We start from the raw sequence: 25630 nt of genomic DNA on the forward strand, positions 1-25630 counted from the left end.
TATATATATAAATATACTGTATATATATATATATATATACACACACACTGTATATGGATAAAACAGGAGGAACTTTGGTTTTGGTACACAGCTTTGTCATTTATATGATAGCTACCCAAAAAGCGCAATGAGAATAACTGATTGTATTGTATTGATAATTGTATTGATTATGTATAATTGTAATTGATTGTATTGATAATTGTATTGTATTTAATAATTGTAATTGTATTGTAATTGTATTGATGGCTGGTGGTGGACTGGAGTTTAGGCACACACCTGAGCACAAGTAATGAGCACAAGGCAGGTTTGTATGTAATAATTTATCAAAGCTATTTATATTTATATACTGGGATCTGGTCAATGCTGATTCCATAGGATGCAGTAGAATGTGCCATTTATTAAAAAGGTCTGAATAAAGATATTTGTTGCCCCCAGTGATCTATTGGATTCTTCCTCTCTAGTCTAGACCACATTAGAAAAAAAACAGCAGAAAATTGCTATGCCATAGATACTTTTATGTGTGATCGATTGTTGGTGATTTACAGGTTGGTGCAACCTGCTCTTTTCTGCTTGTGACTACATTGCAGTGCCATAAACTGCAATCCTACCCAAAACAGTTTGGGGACATGTGGGAGGGGAATAAGGGTGAAGATTGGTCCTCCGTGGTGTTTTACTGGTCTTTTGAACCCCGATTGTACAAATCTTCTCTCACCCCTGTCAGGATTGTGATAGGTTGGCTCAGTTTCTCTGCCAAGTTAAAATGATAACAATTCTAAGTGAGTTGTCCATATATTCCCATGGAGAATCCATGAGGAATAACATATAGAAATAGTGAACTTTGAACTTCATTTTCTTGGCTCGTCGTGGTGTTGAACGTCATCATGTTCTTGACGGACGAAAGTTCAGAGAACTTTTGTGTGACCGTGTGTATGCAAGCCAAGCTTGAGCGGAATTCCGTCGGAAAAAACATCCAAGGTTTTTCCGACGGAAAATCCGATCGTGTGTAAGCCTGCTAGAGCTGGGGAAACAACTTGACATAAAGGCTTAATGTGGTAATAAATCCAAAAATGAAATGGTAATATATTGAAGTTTACTAATCCTTAAATGTGGCTGCATTAGATTTATTTTGTTAGGCTTTTATGCCTTTATTCTCACCTGGTGATCTGGTCAGTAACACACTTCTTGCTTTAAGCCTCGTACACTACTACTATTTATTTTTTCATTCAACCTGCTGGGTTGAATGAAAAATAAACTGACAGCTCTATTGTTAGTACAGCGAACTCCCCTGCTGTGCTATTGTGTTCTAATAGGGGGACGTCCCCCGCCCATTAGAACACTTTGATCAACATTGTGAATCTTAGGAGAGAGTAGATACACTATAAGATTTAGATGAACTTGACTAATAAATAAAAACCAACCTCCAGCTAACTTTTTTAAGCAGTTATAGCAACATTTTTTTTTCTTTTGAGATTAGGATTTTACATAAATAAAAACTGACTATTGTAAGTACCTTTGTCAATAGTGAATGGTTTGTCTTAACCACCTAACTACCACTTTTGCTAGACAAGTTGGTCTGTAAAGAAAGTTTAAAAATAACAGACTTACTGGCTGGATTAACATGTAGGGGGGTTGGAGCATGGACGGCGGCAGTAACTCACACAGACAAGTGCAATAGAAAACTTGTACTGAAGCAGTGCTTTAACTGGGCCGGAACGCGGCGGTACTCAGTACCGCCACTTCCAAAAATGGCCCTGGAGAGTACCAGCACCTCTCCGTGCGCCCAGTACGTGGGTTTACAGTACCGGAACGCAGCCGGTGGGCTTGTCGAGTTGCGGGCCGGTAATGTGTGTCAGACAGGCAGCGCAGTCACAATAGAAACTGTATGCCGCCCCGCCGGAGCCGACTCACTGCTGCCGAGTGCGCTCCTGGCTCCCTTTCCTCTGTCCTGTCACTCCTGTCCTGTGCGTTTCCTCGACCCCCCCCCCTCCATGGAGGAGAGTTGGTTCATTCCCCGGCGTGCGCCACGTGACGTCACGCCGGAGGCGAGGTGAGAGGTGAGAGGAGGACTCGCGCAGGGAGCTGTGTCGGCTGCAAGGAAAGAAGCCCAAGTCACGAGGAGCCTCAGCTCAGCCTGCGTCTACAGTTCCTAGTGCTGCTACTGTCTGGATCCTGGACTCAGGACTGCAACAGAAGAAAGTAAGAAAAGAATTGACTGTATTGGAGGGAGGGGGGGTTGGACTGAGGTGACCATCAGTTTTTCAATAAAAAAAATGGCAGAAAAAAATATTTTTGAGTTATTTTGAGCTTGCCTTCTCTAACTAAAAAAAAACCCCATTAATTGCAGCCTCACTGTGCCACCAAACGCAGCCACTGTGCCCATCAAACGCAGCCACTGTGCCATCAATTGTCGCCACTCTGCCCATCACACGCAGCCACTGTGCGAACACACGCAGCCACAGTGCCATCAATTGTCGCCACTGTGCCATCACATGCAGCCACTGTGCCAACTCACACTGCCACTGTGCCATCAATTGTCGCCACAGTGCCCATCAAACGCAGCCACTGTGCCATCACATGCAGCCACTGTGCCAACTCACACTGCCACTGTGCCATCAATTGTCGCCACTGTGCCCATCAAACGCAGCCACTGTGCCATCACACGCAGCCACTGTGCCATCACACGCAGCCACTGTGCCATCACACGCAGCCACTGTGCCACCACACGCAGCCACTGTGCCACCATCAATTGTCGCCACTGTGCCCATCTAATGCAGCCACTGTGCCCATCAAATGCAGCCACTGTGCCCATCACACGCAGCCAAGGGTATTTTCATGTTCAGTATTGGGGGGGGGGGGGGGGGCACAGGCGCCTAATAGAGTACCGGCACCTCTTTTGGCCCACTTAAAGCACTGTACTGAAGTAAAGCAAAGACAGTTCACAACAACCAGCAGGGACGTCTGTCCAACCAGTTACACTCACAAATCGCAACGCTTCAAAGATGACAGGTATCAGATGGGTTGACAGTGAGGTTGATTTACTAAAACTGGAGAGTGCAAAATCTAGTGCAGGAGTGCATGGTAGCCAATCAGCTTCTAACTTCAGCTTGTTCAATTAACCTCCCTGGCGGTATGATTATTTCAGAAAAAAGGTGCTGAAAGCGGTACCATTATTTGCAAGGAAATTTGGGTTTCATACTGTAGGCCTGTAATTCTTAGGAATAACTCACTTAAATCTGTCCAAACAAGAGTCTAGTAGGCATCCCGGGTATGATTTTTTTTTAAAAACAAAATTATAAATGATATTATAATAAATAATTATAAATAATTATAACAAATAATAATATAATTATAATAAAAATTATTCAATTATGTAATCAACTCAAAGGGCCTGATCCACAAAAGGGATACGCCGGCGTATCTACTGATACGCCGTCGTATCCCTGTTTCTATCTATGGAACTGATCCACAGAATCAGTTTCTCATAGATAGGCAGAAGATCCGACATGTGTAAGGGACTTACACTGTCGGATCTTAGGATGCAGTACCGCAGCCGCCGCTGGGGGCATTTCTCGTCGAAATCCAGCGTCGAGTATGCAAATTAGCACTTACGGAGATCCACAAAGCTTTTACGCTTCGTTTTTTCTCCGTAAGTATTAGTTTGCCGTCGCAAAATTAGGGCTGCTTTTACAAGGTGTAAACTTAGTACACCATGTAAAAGTAGACCCTTCTATCCCGCGTCGCTGTCATTTAAAAAAAATAAATAAATAAATTTCCCGCCGCAACTTTTTTTACGCCCGTCGCGATTCTCAAAACCCGGCGCAACGTAAATCCGCGCAAAGCACGTCGGGAAAATAACGTCGGGAGCATGCGCAGTACGTCCGGCGCGGGAGCGCGCCTAATTTAAATGGGACTCGCCCCATTAGATTAGGCACGCCTTGCGCCGGACGGATTTAAGTTACACCTCTCAAAATTTCTAGGTAAGTGCTTTGTGGATCAGGCACTTAGGTAGAGATTTTGCGGTGGTGTAACTTAAATAGGAAAATTTAAGTTACGGCCGCTCTTTGTGGATCAGGCCCAAAATCACTGAAATTTGCTCAGTTGCAGAATTGTCGCTGTCATTACTTTTATTTTTTTATGATGAATTTCCCCACAAATCGCTATCGCACAATTCTGCAAGTGATTATAATTTATTATCACTGTTTTCTAGATGCTCTAAAACCATTTTTGACATAACGGCACACTTTTGGTTGCTATGGACAATCTACAGTTTGCAGGCAGAAAGGACAGTTTTTATTATATAAAAGTACATGTAGGACACTGGGCAGACCACTAGGGACAAGGGGGTGTGTATTTTTTACATACAGTACTGTAATCTATAAGATTACAGTATACTGTATGTAAGGTGTTTGTTTACCTTTTTGAATTTGGCGCCGTTCTCCGCTCCCGTGCGTCGTAACGTCGCAGGGAACGGAGATCGGCGGCACACAGAGGCACTGTGTGAATCGAGCAAGCACCCGCTCGCTCACACAGCGCGGTGGCATCGATGGATCCAGGGACAAGGTAAGTAAACCAAGCCTGTGGATTCTGCGAGGCGAGCCAGAGTCTTACTCAGGGTTACCGATCGCAGCACAAAAATGTAACCCTGAGTCAGACTCTGGAATACCGCCAGGGGGGTTAAGCTTTACAAAAAAACTGGAAGCTGATTGGTTTCTCTGCAGAGCTGCATCAGATTTTGCACTCTTCAGTTTTAGTTAATCAACACCAATGTATTTGAACAGACTAGAATGCGGCCTGATGTCTAGTGTCCCAAATGAGAAGATGTCAAAAGGAGTTGCGACCCTATACTTTCCCTCCTCGTCAGGAGCCTTTCTCTATCTCTAGTACTGTCCCTAGCAGGTGGGGTACCCGTCCTTACTCTACCAACTCTCAAAAAGCCTGGGAGCCAAGTCCTTAAAGAGGAAGTAAACTTTGCCCCTCAGATGCTGTTTTTAAAATAAACCTGTATAATAAACTATTGCGACATCTTTTACAGTATAATAACCTCCATTCACTTGTTTCTTACCTTTTTACAGCAGTTTTAAAATCTGTGTTTCCTGGTATAAGCCAGCTCCATTTTAAGTATGGTTTTCAAAGTCTGTACAGTGAGGTATGCCTGTAATGTAAAATACTTCCGCCCTCTCTTCTATTCCTAGCTGTACTCTCGCACATGCTCAATGCTTCCTTTGCCAAGCCTCGTTCTAGCTCCGGGATTGCTTTGGCAACCGCGTCCCGCCTATCACAGCAGGCCTGTTCTGATGATCCAGGTCACATGGCTATCAGACAGGTCTGAATGGGGCTAAAATCTCGTGGTATCTCGGAGCAGTGCTGCAGAGAGGGCAAGTTAAGGAAACATATACATTTTAATGGACCAACGGCACAAAGAGCATGCCATTAATCAGGGAGCGAGTGATGTCAGTAAATTGAACGGGACCGATTACAAGCAAACGGAGGAGGTATAGTGACATCTACACACAGCGATTTGCGGTGGATTCACTGATGATTAATATGGGCTAAAGTTATGTGAAAGTGTTTACAACCAATTTAAGTAGGCTCTGCCTGACCAAGGATGGCTGCTGGAGTCACATGGGGTATCAGCATCCAATCGGGCACTTTCCCAGTGTCCCAGGAAACCATGGAGTAACTGTGTTTCCCTTGATTTCCTCTTCAGCAGCGGTGCTGCTGCGTAAGCGCGCCACCTGCAGTGGTAAAAGTGGACTGTACTTGTCTACAAACAGGTAAAAATAAAGGAATATAAAATGGTTGCGACCACCACATCCGAGAGGTGGTAAACTACAATATAAAACTTTTTTCGTGGGTTTAATACACTTTTATTTGTTTTAATGTCTGTGAAGTCGTAGACAAACAACTACAGAATATTTGACTATATGGAGGACTTAGCACAGTGGTAATGCTAAGGAAGAGGAATGTTCTAAGGATAAGCTAATATCCTAATTGGAATCCTGAATAGCATTAAAGCACCTAAGAGGTGTTGAACCCTGCTTGAATCCAGCAAGAGGAATAATTAATATTTGGAGCAGATGATCTTTATAAACGGAGCATTTTACACAGAAGAAGAGGAATGATGAAGCTATAGGCTACTTATATCAGTATGTAATATAATGACAACTGAAGATGTAAACATAAAATGTACATTTTAATTTCCACAAATTGGTGCACAGGGAATATGTTCTATAAATCATTTGATTCTCTGCCTCCACAAAATTCTGACTTTTTAAGACTTATGCCGCATACACACGACCGTTTTTCTGGACGAGAAAACTGCCATTTTTTATATTGGTCATGAAAACCGGTCGTGTGTATGCTCCATAGCTGCCCCGCAAAAAAAATTAGAACCTGCTTTATTTTTAATCGTCGTTCTTTTTCTCGTTGCTAAAACCGCTCGTGTGTATGCTTTTCTGAAGGGAAAAAAACACGCATGCTCAGAAATTAGCAATAGCATCCCAAAGGTTTGCGCCATTCGAATGGAACTTCCCCTTTATAGTGCCGTTGTACGTGTTCGTCACCACGCTTTGCTTGAGTGTTTTTTTTATGAATGTGTGTATGCAAGGCAGGCTTGAGAGGAATCACGACGAATCACGTAGAGAAAAATTATGTTTTTTTTTCATGACAGGAAAAATGGTCGTGTGTACGCGGCGTTAGAAGATATTTTGCTGATGAACCCATTCTTATGAAAATATTTTCCATGGAAATCCCTTGTGGATTGTGTGATTAGAATTTGTTTTCGAAGGATTTGACATAACTTAATAAAAAACATATAACCTTTACTCACTTCTCATTAAATCTGGCTGCTCATTGTGTGATGCATACATTTCTGAGCCAAGCTTTTCACACACTGGTAGAGTTTTGAAAAAAAACAAAAAAACAAGGGTATAAAGGATTGTGCGCCTCCCTTATATATACAGTACATTAGGCTATAACGCTTTCAATCACTCAATTAAGTTTTAATTGTCGTCACTAAGCTCCAAGCTGTCATCTATTGGAATACAAGTGTGTCCCAAGGGTCTGTACACAAACTTCTGAGCATCTTCCCATGCTGTGCCCCTCCTACCAAACCTTCCTACAGGACGGATTCCACGGCCAGTGTACCATGATGGATCAATGTCAGGATCTAAGGATAAAAAAAGTACACTGTTTATTCAAATGTACATGCCTGTGCGTTGCTTAAAAATTATCTTTAAACTAATAAGTTTGTTTTGAATGAAAGGTGAGCATGACACAGTTACCTTACTCTTTGCAGATTTCTTATTGTGCTCTGAGCAGTGCAAGAGGTGTAGGTCTGTCATTTAGTCTTCTCCAATTTTTACTTGGCTGACTGGGTTTAACAGGATTCTTTAGGAGTGAATTTATTCACCAGAAGGATCCAAATAGACAAATGGGTCTATCGAAAAATTGGAGTTGAGCCAATTGGTCAGGATAGTGTGCTGCAGGCATTGGGGCATTGGTGGTGCTGGTGTCAGTTAGGATAACACAGTTTGAATACAATGGTTAGTGTACAGTGTAAAATGGAAGAAAACACAAGACAACTACACTGTTGCTTTGTGATTGAGACAAATCTCCACTAAACTGAAAGAAATAAGAGGAAACCACTGGAGAAACTTTACCACCTTCTAAATAGGGGCCATGCTAAATAATATCAACAAAAGTAATAGTCCTGAACTAGGGTTTAGGATTTAAAGTGGAACTTTATTCAAAATGGTTTTGTTATTTTTGAAAGAAGTGGGAAAGGTTTAGTTGCCAGATTATAATTATGTGTGGTCTAAAGGACAAGAAGCGAGGGGTATTTTTTTCCATTAGGGACACATACAGTAATACAAGCATATTGTATTGGCTTGAAAGAGTTAAAACATATTTTAGCATGTATTTTTTCACATTGTGTCTCCATTGGGAAGATTCCCTTGTGATGTTACTGGGGCTAGAGATAAAAGGAAATTTCCCTAAAAGCAATACAGTAAAACCATGGATTGCGAGCATAATTCATTCCGGAAACAAGCTTACAAAGCACTTTTATATCAAAGCGAATTTCCCCATAAGAAATAATGGAAACTCAGATGATTCGTTCCACAACCATTTATTCATAGGTTTAGTTTATAGTCCATATAAAAAGATTATAGCAATGTGAGAGGTTGTGTAACCATAACATGTCCATATACAAATGGAAGCCTCCACAAGGGGATTAGAAGCAAAATCCAGCAGGAGCTACAGAGTATAAAAGACTGGGAAGACTACCCTGAGAGCGAGGCTTGAAGCGCTCGTCGAGCGCAGCTTGGAAGGGATGACGTCCATGGCGGTGCGGAGGACGGTCTATGTGGACAGCTTTATCCCAGATACCTGCATACTTAGATGTGACTGTTTTAATCATCATCCATGCGAGTTGCTAAATCTTGTACCTTCATTAAATGTAACCATATTGCTACACTTAGAGGCACCTCTCTTCTCTTTTATACTCAGTTGCGTCGTGACACTACTTGTATATCAAGACATCGCTTGTATATCAAGTCAAAATTATTAAAGAATTTTGCTGGTCTTGCAAAACGCTCTTAAACTAAGTTACTCTCAAGCCAAGGTTTTACAGTAGAAAGCAAACAGAAGATCCAACCCTTCCCCACTCAATGCAGAAAACATGTTCTCACTGTGCCGGTATACACAAGAATAAATATTTTATGACATTCTATACTGTTCTCGTGACATTACAGTAATATGTTCTGAGGAAACACGTAGAATGAGAGAAATAGAAACAGTGGCTTGAGTGATAGTACAAGGAGAACAGATAACTGTAAATGTATGGATTGTGAAAACCTTAATAAACACCAAAAGCTCCTAAACTCAAGTTTAAGAGCTGCCAGTGTACACAAAGCCCAATGAATGTATAACCAAAACCCTTTTCTTTTAGTTTTGCATACAGTTGGGAAGGGTTAAAAATCCCCGCCCGTTTTTTTACTGTCTGTTTTCCATTAGTGAGGGTTTCTTCAACTTCTTGTCCCAAAGACACAACAGAAAGTGAAGGAAAATCTCTACAAAGTGAAGGAGAATGTCCCCTTAAACAGTATTCACTGGAACAGCTATTCTCATTAAACAATTTCCCCATACCTTCTATTCTGGTAACAAGTCAACCATTTAGGATTTCTCATGATTTTTCTGGCTTGGTGACAGTGGTCACCAGGCTGAATAGCAAAAAATAGCAGACAGCAAAAAAACCTAGCAAAGGTCTCGACCCTTTCCAATTCCATCTAAAACAAAAACGTTTTGGCATTACATACACTTTAACTTTGTATTGTAGTACTATGAACATTTATGTAATTGTTTTGTAATGGTTTCTTTGTAATATATCATTGTAGAATATGTAAGAGCCGGTTCACACTGCGGCGGCACGACTTTGGGGGCGACTCTGCAAGTCGTCCTGAAGACGACTTCAGAGGCGATTAGCAAAATGACTTCTGTATAGCAGTCAATGCAAATCCCCCCGAGCCGCCCCCGAAGTCATACACAATCCTTTTTCTAAGTCTGATCGACTTGCGTCGCTCCTATTAGAACGGTTCTATTGCATAGAATGGGACGCGACAGTGTGAACCGGCTCTAATAATATGTAAGTGTGTTACAAATTGACATCCAAAGACCTAAACATTGAAATGCCTTGTAGTATGGTGGAAAAAGTGTTGTACAACTTTATGTTTAAGTAGTTGTAAACCCACTTTGTCATTATCCAGCAATCCTATCTTCCCTACTGCTAAGTGCCCTGTATATGTGCCCTATTAAAAAAATGACATTCTATATCTTATTTCTGAGTGCTGCTCACGTAACCGGCCGCCTCTCCTCTCTTTCAATCTGACAGCTACAGCGAGAGGGGCCGAGAATCCCTCGCTGACATCAGTCAGGAGAGAGGTGGTCGGTCACATGAGAGGCGCTCTGAAATCAGGTATTGAACAGCATTTTTTTTTAAATTAGGGACATATACAGGGCACTTAGCATTAAGAAAAACAGGGGATTGCCTGATAATTACTAAGTTATTTCAGCAGCGGGGGGGGGGGGGGGGGGGGATTGCACTTTTATATAATAAAGACTTCTTTATGCCTGGAAACTGTAGATTGTCCATAGCAACCAAAAAGTGTCCCTGTATGTCAAGAGTGGTTTTAGACAGCTAGAAAAGAGCGATAATAAATTAAAATCACTTGCAGAATTGAGCGATAGTTATTTGTGGGGAAATTTGTCATCAAACACTGAAATTAATAATTTTTATTATTATTATTTGTTATAATTTTTTATAGTTACTTATTATATAATAATTTATGATTTTGTGTTTCAAACTTTATCATACCTGGAATGTCTACTAGACTCTTGTTTGGACTGATTTAAGTGAGTCATTCCTATGAATTACAGGCCTACAATATAAAACGCCAAATTTCCATGCAAAATAATGGTACCGCTTGCAGCACCTAAAATCTGAAAGAATCATACCGCCAGAGAGGTTAAACATGTGTGCAGTCGACGCTTTTGCCTCGTTACTTTTTTTTTCTTTGTATGAATTTCTCACTTCCTGTTTCTCCTCAGTAAGATTGCCCCATCATCCATGGGGGTTAGTCAGCCAGAACAGTTTACCGAGGAGGAACAGGAAGTGAGAAATTCAGACAAAGTAAACAACGAAAAAAAAAAAACATTTAGAAGGGAAATCGAAGGAAAAGGTAAGTGAGCCAACAATGCACTAGCTTAAAGGAACCTATTTAGAAAATAAAAAATTAACCTTTACAACCCCTTTAATCTGGTAACTGGGTCAAGTAGTTTATTTCACACAACAGCAGGCATGGTGGCATTGTGGAGCGAAGGCCCATATTTGGGCCTTAGATGCCTACTGTTTTCCCTTGGTTCTCATGACAGGCCTCCTGATTCCATGGAGAGTAGTTGGCTTGCAGGTGCAGAAAACCACACTGCATTGGATGTTCTTCTGTAAAAATACAGTGTAAACATTTAGTACTGGGCACATCTAGTTCTATACAGAGAATGTTCTCCTTTCAGAAGATGGAATTTTACAGACTTTGTTACATATTTGGTGATCCTGCTAAATAGCTTCAGACTTTTGGTCCCAGATTGCTAAGCTTGTTTTTTCTCTTCAGTATTAGGTAAATATTAGTAAATAGCCTATTTTAAGGACGTTCCCTTCTTCCCACTTGGTTCAATATAACACTTCAATTTTATTTGAAGCTTTCAAACTGAGAATGAACTCAAGCACATTTTCTGAAAATATATGCCTGACACGATGAACAGATTTAAAAAAAATGTTGAGCTGGTTTGACCACTATAATTTTCCTAGCATCAAACATGTATTACTCAGGACTTAAAGAAGATCTATCATTAGAATTTGTATTTTGTAGTTATGTCCCCTATGGGAAGGAGTACATGTAGTACATTGTCCTACGTTTCAATATGCTTTCTAACCCTACTTATGAGTACTGACCTGCTCTTCTCCACTCCAGCCACAGCCAATTATACAACAATATTGAAGGAGATGGTTGATTCATAGCTGCAGTTTTTCTCGGCTGTGAGCACTTTCCAGAGACAAGCAGCGGCAAGAGGAATGCAGAGGAAGCATGCATACATCAGCCTCTGCATTCCTATTGTCATTGCTTGTTTCAAGAAAGTGTTCACAGCCAAGACATGCTATGAATCAGCCATCACCTTTAAAGCTGTTGTCAGATCGGCTGTGGCAGGAAAAAAGGGGTGGCAGGTCAGTACACATAACCTGGGTTAGTAATCACTTAGAAAAATGTAACAAAGTACTACATGTTCCTTGTACAATAGAGGACAGAATCTGTAAAATGTTAAAACTTTAAAGTGACACTATAGGTTCAGGTTTTTCTTCTTTTAAAATAACAAACATGTCATACTTGCCTCCACTGCGCAGTTTGTGAGTGTAACGGGAGGGCCCGTGGAATACAAAAGCTCTTACAAAGTATGAGCCAGGAAATAATGGACATATCTTGGATTGTTTTAACATGGGTCTGTAATTCACAATATACAGTATTCCAGGATATCTTGAACTATTACTGGTTGTTGATTCTGAACTCAACAGGTTAATTGAAAGATGTTATTTGAAAGATGTCATCACATCCAGCTACCTGGCTGTTGTGTACTATAAAGCTTGCTGGGGTAATTAAGTCTGTTACTGTGATGTAAATGAAGCTAGGATGGCTTCTGAAGGATCTGTCATTGTGTTGTGCTAATTGACCCTGTATTGTGTGAAGGTCTATTGATGATAATGTGTGTATTGCAAGTTAACAGACAGTCTAAAGGTCAGATGTCTGACTTATCAGCTGTAGTTTATTAGCTCATGTAAAGTATGTCAGAGCTGGTGCCAGAATGTCTACCAAAAAGATGTGTATTGAGCTCCTTGTGTAATGTTGTGGGTGGAGTTGAGTCATTGTTCATTTTGGTTACTAACTGTATATAAGAGCCTGATTTTCTCATCAAAGGGTCTATTCGATTTGAACCTCAAACAGAGCTGTGTCTCATTACTGGAGGAATTCGTATGGGTCGTGTTCGACGGATTGTGGAGTGTCGATAGCTGTCTTGGGTTCGGAATGGAATATCTTAAACTGCGTTAACCCCTGTCCCATTTGGGGTTCCGTAACTAAATACTCAACACAATAATGATCAATCTGTATTAAGTGTTTTAACTTCACCTCAAAACTCTTGTTTTCAATGTCCAGCTGACGAGTATGATTTTAATATTGATTGCTTTGTATTGCATAAATTGCATGCACAGAGGAGTAGCGATGTCACCCTAGGCTGCTCACTCCTCTTTATTCCCTCCAAAACACAGGGGTTCTGTATTCCATGGAAGAAATCTGGTCAGGGAAATACACTTAAAATTGTCTTTCATTCTTTGTCACAAAACTAAAATCAAATTGCAAGTTTTTATAATGAAGGTCCTGGGTATATTGTGATTTACATTCCCATAAATTAACAATATGAAGGCATGTATTTTTGTATTATGTGTAGCCAATTGATGTTTCAGAACACGAATGACTGAATAAAACAGCATAATGGATTTAGGATATTGGCACTGGAAGACTGATTGAATGTACTTGAAGATCAGAGATAGGAAGTACAGAAGATAGCACAAGATGAGACAGACAATGGAATGATTGTACAGGCAAAGCACTTACTGCTGATAAAGATGTATGCATAATAAATGCTCAGTTATCCTCATGTTATTCATGCAGTGTGTTATTGACAAGTACATTATCTTTCATGGCTAAAATGTAACTGGATTGACTCCTTCAAGGTCATGCCATGTAGTGGTCTATTGGTCTAATTATACAGATATTTTTGCTTTGTATATACTTGAGGTGATAGAGTACTGCTTGGACCTTGAAGAAGGGGACACACCCGGAAAGCTCGCCCATGAAAAATGATATGTTAGTGCAAATAAAAAAAGTATCACGGACAGTACTCAATTTTCTCTGCTTTGTAGATAAAGGTTAATGAAGGTGGGAAAAAAAAGGTCCTGCCCCATTTTCTGGCGTCGTTTGTTGATTTTACTCTGGCAATTGCCTGAAACTTTGGCTGGAATCTTCATGACTTGCACCCATGTTATATGTACAAGCTGCTGAAGCCCTGAAGTTTTAGTTAACCCATGGGTGACCACTGGAACTGAAAAATGGGGCAAATGAGAAACGTAGAGTACATCAAAATCTTTTTACTGAGTCTGCCAGTCTCACTGTGTGCCAGTTAAGTCATGTCAAGAGCTCCCAACTCCATGCTGCTTACCCAGTTCACACAGGGGCGGCACTTTGGGGGCGGCTCGACAGGGCGATCTCAAAACCACTTTAGAGGCGACTTGCAAAATGACTTCTGTATTGAAGTCAATGCAAATCGCCCCGAGTCGCCCCCAAAGTCGTACAAGAACCTTTTTCTCAAGTCGCTCCTATTAGAACGGTTCCATTGAACAGAGCGGAGCGCAACTTGTCAGGAGGCTGAGACGCCTGACGAGTTGCCCCTGTGTGAACGGGCTCACTGTACAGAAGGCGTGAAAAAGGCTGGTCTATCATTAGTGGCAACTAAATATAAGCAAACTAATTCACACAAGCGAGAGCCTGCTTCTAATTGCTCCTTCATTAATGAATGATGTCTAGGGATAGTGATCTACCCAACCATGATTTGTGACATTTTGCTGCTGCATGTTTTTCTTGTCATATTGGCATCCCTAACATTATTGTAAGTTCTCTTGTTTCGAATCTAAAAATGAGGTTTAGTTAAAAAAATATTTTATGGAAAAAGCACAAGGAATCTAACTTACCTGTAATGAAGTGTAATCTCCCTTCACTGATGCCCGTCCTCTTCGCAGCATTCATTTTTGGTGCTTCTGCTGCTTTGGCTAATTGCTTGGTTGTATGTGTGTGTTTTTGTGAACATCATATCCAGACCTTCCCACTATGTCCTTCTCTTCTGCCCTCCCTCCTCCACTCACAGAATTCCTTGCTTTCTTTTCAAAGAATGGCAAACATTCTTTGAGTGGAGGAGGGAGTATCATGTCATATATCTGCTTCTTCCCCACTCACGGAGCATTTTACATTTGTTTGAGAGTCTGGACAGGGTCTTCACCCAAACAATTAACCCATGCAGCACCAGAAGTTCACAGCTGTGAAGAGGGCCAGCATTGGTAAGGGGAGGATTTATACAGGAACCATCAGCCTGCAGGATGTGGAATACACTCCATTACAGGTAAGGTATATATATCCCTGTTGCATTTTCACAAAAAATTAATTGTCACAAAACTTCAGCTTTCATTTTGATGATGAATTAAGAAATAAAATGCATGTGGGTCACAATTAGTTATTTTGGTCTGAGGCCTCGTACACACGACCGAGGAACTCGTCGGAAAAGACACATCGTTTTCCTCGACGAGTTCCTTGTTAGGCTTGTCGAGAAACTTGACAAGCTTGCTTTGCGTACACACAGTCAAGACAAAATCTCCTCGTTCTCAAACGCGGTGACGTACAACACATACAATGGCAGGGGAAGTTCGATTCCACGGGCACAACCCTTGGGGCTGCTTTTGCTAATCTCATGTTACTGCGTGTTAAGTAAAAGTTTGTTAAGAGATGATTTGCACTTTTCAGTCTGTTACAGCGTGAAAAATGTGTTATCTCCATTACAAATGCTACTTTTACTCCTGTCTTATACTTTATACTGAGCATGCGCGGGTTTCTTAGCATACACACGCTCGAGTTTCTCATCGAAAACCAGCCCGACGAGGAACACGACGAGGAAATTAAGACTCCCGTCGAGGAAAAAGAGAACTCTTTTCTTCTCGTCGAGTTCCTCGACAGTTTCCTCGATGAAAAATGTACACACGGCCATTTTCCTCTGCAAAAAAGCTCCCCACCAAGTTTCGGTCGTGTGTACGAGGCCTCAGGGAACATGATTCTCTCCCATATGACATCACAGAGCTTCAAAGAAAACTGGTGCTGGAGAACTTCTCCCAGCCAGATGCTGTGATCACAGGTCTTAATAGGGAACAGGTAACTATATACAGTAATACCCAGCATTTGTCACACTGACTGCTAGTCCTGCACTGAATGGTGACCAATGAAGGCCACCAACCACAGCTATCTTATATTAGCTCCCAGTGGCGGTGCGTCCATAGAGGGTGCAGGACCGACGCCCCCTCTCTCATGCACCCGTCAATCAACAATAGATAGATTCAAGCATTGCATGAATCTATCTATTGTCGCCGATGCTGCCTCCCATTCAGGTATCCGGCCCCTTGTCGGGCGCCGGGCATCTGAATGACAGCGGTGGGGGTGTTTTGGAAGTACCTGATTAGAGCCAATGGCTCTAATAAGCTTCCTTATTAGAGCATGTGGGCTCTAATAGGCTTCCAAATTGGTAAACAGCGGGTGAATTGCCGTGCGTTCGCTGTTTACACAGTGCTGTGTTAGGGAAGCAAATAAATCGCTTCCCTAACACTGACTCGCTTCTGAGCCAATCAGGTGCACTGGGTCTGGTTACCTGTCACCTGATTGGTTGAAGCGACAGGCGCTGTAATTGGATGCCTATCAGGCATCCAATCATAGCAGAGATGACATGAAGAGGACGGGAGTAGGCATCGAGGACTCGGAGGGATCGTGGAGGACAGCGCTGACCCGAGACAGGTAAGTGCCAGGTGGGGGGCACACTGGCAGCATTGGATGGGGCAAACTGGTAGCAATTGATGGGGAAAACTGGTGGCAATTGATGGGGAAAACTGGTGGCAATTGATGGGGAAAACTGGTGACAATTGATGGGGCACAGTGGCTGCGTTTGATGGGCACAGTGGCTGCGTTTGATGGGCACAGTAGCTGCATTTGATGGGCACAGTGAGGCTGCAATTGATGGGCACAGTGAGGCTGCAATTGATGGGCACAGTGAGGCTGCAATTGATTTTTTTTTTAGATTGTTTGCACCCCCCAAAATTTTGAGCACCAGCCGCCACTGTTAGCTCCCTATACCAATCTACCCCTCCTCTTTGCTCTGGGATCAAATTTCTAATGGCATTGTCCAGACTATTTTGACCTATTTGATCCAACTTGCGTTGCATTAAGGCAGCCCATTTATAATGCACTAAGTGCATGTCCTATTTCCTGTAATGCTGCACACAACAACACTTGGTAGTCTGATACAGTGCACTGTTTTTCACAGCATTTGTTGTAAAGTGCATTGGGGTGTCATTAGGAATAGTGCACCAACACACACAGCATGTGTTTTCGCTTATTCCAGTAATGCACTACAGTGTGAACTTGGCCTTACACATGCTGGTGGCAGACAGAATCACTTTTCTCTAATAGCATTAGGAATTTTAAAAGTAGAAAAAGTACAGATGAGTAGGTTTTTTTCTTTGTTTCAGTCTGCTCTGCTTGACATAATTGGGATGATTTCCTAATGGTAAATAGGCTGTTCACTTTGCAAGGGAATTTGCCCCAGTGCTTAGTAAATGCAGCGAGGTTCCAGTTTGCAAAGAATATCAAATCACATGCAAAGGAAAATAAAATAACACCATTTTTGTTTGCAAGTATTTGGATAATGACAGTCAGCAGAGCTTCACCTCATGTACTAAGCTCTGGGGGAAAATACCCTTTGTAAACTGGACAGCCTATTTGTCTTTTGTAAATCAAAACCAATATTTGCTGTTCTCTACTTTTTGATTGATTGGATTTACGCATACACATATATGTGCAAATGTTTCATTAAAAGTTTGTGAAAAATTCATTTATTTTTCAAGAACTTTAGCAGGAAAAGTCAGTGACAGTGAAAGAAATGACAGAGAATGTTGCATGCCATTAATGTAACCCTGATTAAAACACATGGATTTACTAAAATAGTAGAGAATCTTTTGCAAATGTTCATTTAGCTTAGCGAATACGTTTTTTTGAAGTGATCACAGCTTAACCTTATTTACTCAGTAAAGTGAATATTCACTAAAGTGAGTTAGCCAGATTCAGAGAGGTTTACGCTGGCGTATCAGTAGATACGCCGTCGTAACTCTGAATCTGCACCGCCCTAAATTTAAGTGTATTCTCAAATTGAGATACACTTAAATCTAGCTAAGATACGACCGCGGGAGCCGTCGTATCTTAGCTGACTATTTACGCCGGCCGCTAGGGGCGTGTACGCTGATTTACACCTAGAATGCGTAAATCAACGAGATACGCCTATTCACGAACGTACGCTTACCCGTCGCAGTAAAGATACGCCGTTTACGTAAGGCGTTTTCAGGCGTAAAGTTAGTCCAACAAAAAGCTGGCCTAGCCAATGTTAAGTATTGACGTTGATCCCGCGTCAAATTTTGAAATTTTACGTCGTTTGCGTAAGTCGTCCGTAAATGGGGCTGGGCGTCAGTTACGTTCACGTCAAAACCAATAAGTCTTTGCAGTGTGATTTGGAGCATGCGCACTGGGATATGTCCACAGACGGCGCATGCGCCGTTCGTAAAAAACGTCAATCACGTCGGGTCACGATTCATTAGCATAAAACACGCCCACCTCTTCACAATTTGAATTAGGCGCGCTTAGGCCAGCACATTTATGCTACGCAGCCGCAAATTAGGACACAAGTGCTTTGTGAATACAGCACTTGCCTCTCTAACTTACGGCGGCGTAGCGTATATGCGATAGGCTACGCCTGCCTAACGTTAGGCTCACATACCTGAATCCGGCTAAAAATCTTTTACTCTGTGGCCTGAAGCTGATGTAAATGTGATGTCACTGCAGTGATGACTATTGCCAGCAGAGGGAGATGTGGGAGAAGTTTGAACAAGATTGTTTTTCCATTCCGTCGCCCTATTTTATGCACTATTGTTTGGATATATACTGTTAACATTGCCATTTATTTACATCAATCCAGCTCTGGTTACGACATTGCTTAGACTTTCAAAAATATTAATAGGTAATGAATGAACTGTCTATACATTCTTTTAAGCAAAATACCAAATTATCACAAAAGGAAGACTTACAATACAAGAATTTGAAGTCAGTTTAATATTAATGCAACCCTTTAGAAAAAAGTACAAAAACTATACTGGACTGGATTGCAATAGAAACAAATTAATACTTCTTACAGAACTGAACCCTTCTCTGTCCCCAAAAGTTTGCTGGAAGATAGCACTTCCTGTAATGTTGATCTTTCCATACTCTGTGCAAAGTTCACTGGTTTTTCCTGCCAACTATTATGTCCCTAATAAATAATCACACTGCATGGAATTCTTAAAGCGGAGGTTCCGCGAAAAAAATTTAAATAAATCAAAAGCCAGCAGCTACAAATACTGCAGCTACTGACTTTTAATAAATGGATACTTAACTGTCCAGCGCGCCCGCGATGTCAGCAGCAGAAGACGAGCAATCCCTCTGCTGCCCCCGCCGCCATCCTCGGTGAGGGAATCAGGAAGTAAAGCCTTGTGGCTTCACTGCCCGGTTCCCTACTGCGCATGCGCGAGTAGCGCGGCGCTTTCCCAGGGGTCCCCGCTGTCTCCTGGGACCAGTGAGTTTGCCAGAAGGCAGCAGGGGGGGGGGGGGGGGGGAAGTGGAGTGACTCCTGTGGGAGTCTCTCCCCGGAAATGGGTGCAAATACCTGTATTATACAGGTATCTGTATTTCCCTCCCCCCTGAAAGGTACCAAATGTGACACCAGAGGGGGGGATGGTTCCGAAAAGCGGAAGTTCCATTTTTGGGTGGAACTCTGCTTTAACAAAACAAGATGCCAAAAGATACAGTATATATGTATAATCCGGCTTCAAAGAAACAAGAAAGGTAAGAAATATTTCTTTACGTGTGCTGTGTGAATGGGAACAAACATATATCGGGGTTTTCTCAAGTATTGCTTCACAGGTGAAAATATACTTAAAAAGTGGGCAGCCTGCCCTTTCAAAATGAATGTCCTGCCTTAAAAGAGAAGTATAGGTTTTCATTTTTTTTTTTTTTTAACTTACCTAGGTGGATGTAGCTGCAGCTGTCCCCCGGCATCTCTGCACTGAGAATCGAGCCACCGAACATCGCTGATGGCTCGATTCTCACTCCTCCCCGAGAGGAGAGATGCTGCCTGTCAGTCAGTATCTCTCCTGCTCTGATCCTCCGCGCTCATTGGAGCGATGAGCTGTGGGTGGGGGGGGGGGGGGGGGCGGCCGTCTCAGCTGCTTAATAAGACTGCCATCAATAAAGGCAGCTGGCGGATTCCAGACTTGGGAAGTCGAGATGACACTGTGCCTCGACTGATGGCATTGACGTTAGCGGAGAGCGGACTTCAGACCGCTCCCTGCAGAAAACGGGTCACAGGAGTGCAAAACGAATTGCACTCCTGTGACCCAGAGGAGAAGCCCAGCCTAAAAAGGTCAGACTGGACTTCTCCTTTATTGCAGTGCACTTCAGTAAACAATAGGGATGAGCCGAACACCTCTGGTTCGGTTCGCAGCAGAACAGGCAAAAAATGCATTTGAACATGCAAACACCGTTAAAGTCTATGGGACACAAACATGAAAAATCAAAAGTGCTAATTTTAAAGGTTAAAATGCAAGTTATTGTCATAAAAAGTGTTTGGGGACCTGGGTCCTGCCCCAGGGCAAATGTATCAATGCAAAAAAAAGTTTTAAAAACGTCAGTATTTTCGGGAACAGTGATTTTAATAATGCTTAAAGTGAAACAATAAAAATGAAATATTCCTTTAAATTTCGTACGTGGGGGGGTTTCTATAGTATGCCTGTAAAGTAGCGCATGTTTCCTGTTTGTATTAACAGTCCTTGCACAAAATGACATTTCTAAAGGAAAAAAGGTTATTTAAAACTACTTGCGGCTATAATGAATTGTCAGGTCACGGCAATACACATAAAAGTCATTGAAAAAAACGGCATGTGTTCCCCCCAGTCCATTACCAGGCCCTTTGGGTCTGGTATGAATATTAAGGGGAACCCTACGCCAAATTAAAAAAAATGGCGTAGGGGTCCCCCTCTAATTCATACCAGACCCTTCAGGTCTGGTATGGATTTTAAGGGGAACCTCGTGCCAAGATGGGGAAAAAATGGTGTGGGGTTCCCCCCAAAAATTCATACCAGACCCTTATCCGAGCACGCAACCTGGTAGGCCACAGGAAAAGAGGGGGAATGAGAGAGCAGCCCCCCTCCTGAATCATACCAGGCCACATGCCCTCAACATGGGGAGGATGTCCCCATGTTGATGGGGACAAGGGCCTCATCCCCGCAACCCTTGCCCGGTGGTTGTGGGGGTCTGCGGGCAGGGGGATTATCGGAATCTGGAAGCCCCTTTAACAAAGGGGACCCAAAATCTCTGCCCCCCTATGTGAATTGGTAACGGGGTACATTGTACCCCTATCATTTCACCCAAAAAAAGTGACAAAAAGGGTAAAAAAACACACACACAGCTTGGGACAAGTCCTTTAAAAAAAAAAAAAATTCCAGCGCTGTAATCCTTCTACGACCCGCTGCCACAATTGATACAGCCTCCAAAGGAAGGCCCGCCGAATGACGCGTGACCCGTCTGACCGCTCTTAAATAACCAAGGGCGGGGCCACCCATGATGTGGATGGGTGACCCTGTCCCCCTCTGACACAACTGGGGTTTTCCGTGATGCGCCAGTGACACCACGGGGAAACCCCTCTAAACCCCTGTTGCGTCAGAGGGGGACGGGGTCACCTGTCCATGCCATAGGTGGCCCTGCCCTCCGTTATTTAAGAGCTGTCAGACGGGTCGCTTCCTATGGAGGCTGTATCGATTGTGGCAGCGAGTTGTAGAAGGATTACAGCACTGGATTTTTTATTATTATGATTAAAGGACTTGTCCCAAGCTGTGTGTGTGTGTTTTTTTTACCTTTTTTGTCACTTTTTTGGGGTGAAATGGTAGGGGTACAATGTACCCCGTTACCAATTCACGTAGGAATTGGTAATGTCTGCTAATTGGCCTGGTAATGTAATTTGGGAGGGACTCCCACGCATTATTTGTTTTATTTTGTTTCGGGGTTCCCTTAAATATTTATACCAGACCCAAGGGGCCTGGTAATGGACTGTGGGGGAACCCATGCCGTTTTTTTCAATTACTTTTATCTGTATTGCCAGGACCCGACAATTCATTATAGCCGTGAGTAGTTTTAAATTACTTTTTTCCCTTTAGAAATTTCATTTTGTGCAGGGACTGTTATAAACACGGGAAACATGCGCTACTTTACAGGCATACCATAGACACCCCCCAGGTACGAAATTTAAAGGAATCTTTCACTTTTATTGTTCCACGTTAAGCATTATTAAAATCACTGCTCCCGAAAAAAATACATTTTTTAAGACTTTTTTTTGCATTGATACATGTCCCCTAGGGCAGGACCCGGGTCCCCAAACACTTTTTATGACAATAACTTGCATATTAACCTTTAAAATTAGCACTTTTGATTTCTCCCATAGACTTTTAAAGGGTGTTCCGCGGCTTTCGAATTTGCCATGAACAGCCCAAATTGTTCGCTATTTGGCGAACAGCCAATGTTCGAGTCGAACTCATGTTCGACCCGAACATAAAGCTCATCCCTAGTAAATAATAACACATGGGATTAACGTAACACATAATTCTACTTGCACAGCATTGATGGTATGGTACACATACAAATATGAGAACATGTGAAAATTTGAAAATGCATGCTTATTTATAAAAATGCAGGTACCGCTTCTCCTATGTGCTGCAGATGCCATTTTAGGGAAGAGACCTGGGAGAGGTTTGGAAACAAATTCAAATTACTAACAGTTCACAGAAAAGTTTGTACATTTCATACAAACTCTAATTATATCTTTATAAAAATGTGTGAAGTAGCTAGATTTAAAATAAAAGACAAGTGGTGGAATAGCAAAAATGTTATCCATTCAATAATGATGAAATATTAAGTTGAGAAGTGCTAGTGAAACATTATTTGCTTAAATGCAGAGAATGTGTTAATTTAAAAACAAGATACATACTGCCGATCTAAATCTAGTGGCATAAAACAACAGTGTTCATGATAAAAAATTGTTAAAACAAACAGTGCCTGTAAAAGAAAAGACTTTATACTAGTGTAACACCCTCTAGCATATGCTAGAATTAGTTGTTCATTAGTCAAATTTTGGCTTGGCTGAGGACTAATGCTGGGCTGTGAATCTGGGTCAGGGTTTAGTGACTCAGGGGCTGGGTGACTCATCTAACAGCTCTCTCTGGAACTTCCCCTGGGTCTGGAAGATTGAAGAAACTTCCAGAGCTGGAGGGTGGGAGTGAGGAAGGGCTGCCATGCATATTTATGAGGTCCTCAACCAATCCACAGTAAAAATTGAATGGAAAGGTGCAGGCCACCTCATAAATAGTCATGAGCCATGCCAGCAGGGGGGGTCAGGTGGAAGATGGAGATGTAGTGCTGAGGAGGCTGTCCTGGCCCTTGAGGGTGCCCCCTAGTCTAAGGGGATGGGGGTGTGGCCTGGGGCTCGGGTGCTGGAAGATTCCCACACAGAAAACCCTTTCTGGAGGCACAGGAGCAAGGAGAGAGGGAAGCAGGAGCAGGTCAACACGTTAAGGAGATCTCCTGAGAGTCAGCCAAGTGGGCTGGTGAGTGTTAGGCCTCGTACACACGACCGAGAAACTCGACAGAATCCATCAAGAAACTTGGTGGCAGAGCTTTTTTGCAGAGGAAAACGTTTTTTCATTGAGGAAACTGTCGAGGAACTCGACGAGGAAAAAAAGAGAACAAGTTCTTTTTTTTTCCTCAACGGGAGTCTCAATTTCCTCGTCGTGTTCCTCGTCGGGCTGGTTTTCGACGAGAAACTCGAGCGCGTGTATGCTAAGAAACCCGCGCATGCTCAGAATAAAGTATGAGACGGGAGTAAAAGTAGCATTTGTAATGGAGATAACACATTTTTCACGCTGTAACAGACTGAAAAGTGCAAATCGTCTCTTACCAAACTTTTACTTAACACGCAGTGAGACTGAGATTAGCAAAAGCAGCCCTAAGGGTTGTGCCAGTGGAATCGAACTTCCCCTGCCATTGTATGTGTTGTATGTAGGGTTGCCACCTTTTCTTCAAGCCAAACCCGAACACTTTCGCGGCGCACAGCAATTTTTTTGTAGTACACGCTATAGGATTGTAAAATACCTGGGACACCTTTTGGTTTACCCAAAGAGAGTAGTAATGAGATGTGCTACAATGAACAGTGGCTGTGGCTAAATTGCATTAACAGTGGGTGGGAAGGACTTAAAAGCATTAGTGTACCCATAAAATATAATTTGATTAACAAAAGAAATGTCAGTTAAAATATGTCAGCCAGTAGAGCAGTGGACGGTGTCAAAAGATCAATGGACGGTGTCAGTAGAGCAGAGGACGTTGTCAGTAGAGCAGAGGACGATGTCAGTAGAGCAGAGGACAGTGTCAGTAGAGCAGAGGACGGTGTCAGTAGAGCAGAGGACGGTGTCAGTAGAGCAGAGGACGGTGTCAGTAGAGCAGTGGATGGTGTCAGTAGAGCAGTGGATGGTGTCAGTAGAGCAGTATACAGTGTCAGTAGAGCAGTGGATGGGGGCAGTGGATGGTGTCAGTAGAGCAGTGGATGGTGTCAGTAGAGCAGTGGATGGTGTCAGTAGAGCAGAGGACAGTGTCAGTAGAGCAGTGGATGATATCAGTAGAGCAGAGGACGATGTCAGTAAAGCAGAGGACGGTGTCAGTAGAGCAGAGGACGGTGTCAGTAGAGCAGAGGACGGTGTCAGTAGAGCAGAGGACGGTGTCAGTAGAGCAGAGGACGGTGTCAGTAGAGCAGAGGACGGTGTCAGTAGAGCAGAGGACGGTGTCAGTAGAGCAGTGGATGGTGTCAGTAGAGCAGTGGATGGTGTCAGTAGAGCAGTATACAGTGTCAGTAGAGCAGTGGATGGTGTCAGTAGAGCAGTGGATGGTGTCAGTAGAGCAGTGGATGGTGTCAGTAGAGCAGAGGACAGTGTCAGTAGAGCAGTGGATGATATCAGTAGAGCAGAGGACGATGTCAGTAAAGCAGAGGACGGTGTCAGTAGAGCAGAGGACGGTGTCAGTAGAGCAGAGGACGGTGTCAGTAGAGCAGAGGACGGTGTCAGTAGAGCAGTGGAAGGTGTCAGTAGAGCAGTGGATGGTCTCAGTAGGGCAGTATACGGTGTCAGTAGAGCAGTAGATGGTGTCAGTGGGGCAGTGGATGGTGTCAGTGGGGCAGTGGACGGTGTCAGTAGGGCAGTGGATGGTGTCAGTAGGGCAGTGGATGGTGTCAGTAGGGCAGTGGATGGTGTCAGTAGGGCAGTGGATGGTGTCAGTGGGGCAGTGGACGGTGTCAGTGGGGCAGTGGACGGTGTCAGTGGGGCAGTGGACGGTGTCAGTGGGGCAGTGGAGGGTGTCAGTAGAGCAGTGGAGGGTGTCAGTAGGGCAGTGGACGGTGTCAGTAGGGCAGTGGACGGTGTCAGTAGGGCAGTGGACGGTGTCAGTAGAGCAGTGGAGGGTGTCAGTAGAGCAGTGGATGGTAACAGTAGAGCAGTGGATGGGGGCAGTAGGCATTAGTAGAGCAGTGGACGGTGTCAGTAGGGCAGTGGACGGTGTCACCCGGTAAGAACTGCATATATGGATGGTGTATGGGGGGGGGGAGAACTGTTTATATTGGGGGGCTGTATATATGGATGGTGTATGGGGGGGGGGGGGAGAACTGTATATATGGATGGTGTATGGTGGGAGAACTGTATATATGGGGGAAACCTGTATATATGGGGGGGGGGGGCTGTATATATGGATGGTGTATGGGGGGGAGAACTGTATATATGGATGGTGTATGGTGGGAGAACTGTATATATGGGGGAAACCTGTATATATGGGGGGGGGGGGACTGTATATATGGATGGTGTATGGGGGGGGGACTGTATATATGGATGGTGTATGGGGGGGGGGGAGAACTGTATATATGGATGATGTATGGGGGGGGGACTGTATATATGGATGGTATATGGGGGGGGCGAACTGTATATATGGATGGTGTATGGGGGGGGGCGAACTGTATATATGGATGGTGTATGGGGGGGGGGGGGGAACTGTAT

At 43.1% G+C, this 25630-nt stretch overlaps 1 protein-coding gene across 2 annotated transcripts in view; it reads right to left on the bottom strand.

The window, feature by feature from the left end:
* Positions 1–6796: 6796 nt before the first annotated feature.
* PRLH (prolactin releasing hormone) overlaps positions 6797–25630 on the bottom strand; it is a 49576-nt gene continuing 30742 nt past the window's right edge. For both annotated transcript variants that reach the window (XM_040357509.1, XM_040357510.1), the window contains 2 exons: positions 22242–22283; positions 6797–7168 (listed from right to left, as the gene is read on the bottom strand). In XM_040357509.1, the coding sequence (XP_040213443.1) occupies positions 7002–7168; positions 22242–22283 (209 nt within the window). In that variant the 3' untranslated portion in view covers positions 6797–7001. The remainder of the gene's footprint in view (positions 7169–22241; positions 22284–25630) is intronic.

The sequence above is a fragment of the Rana temporaria genome, chromosome 6, assembly GCF_905171775.1.
Source record: "Rana temporaria chromosome 6, aRanTem1.1, whole genome shotgun sequence".
NCBI classification, from domain to species: Eukaryota; Metazoa; Chordata; class Amphibia; order Anura; family Ranidae; genus Rana; species Rana temporaria.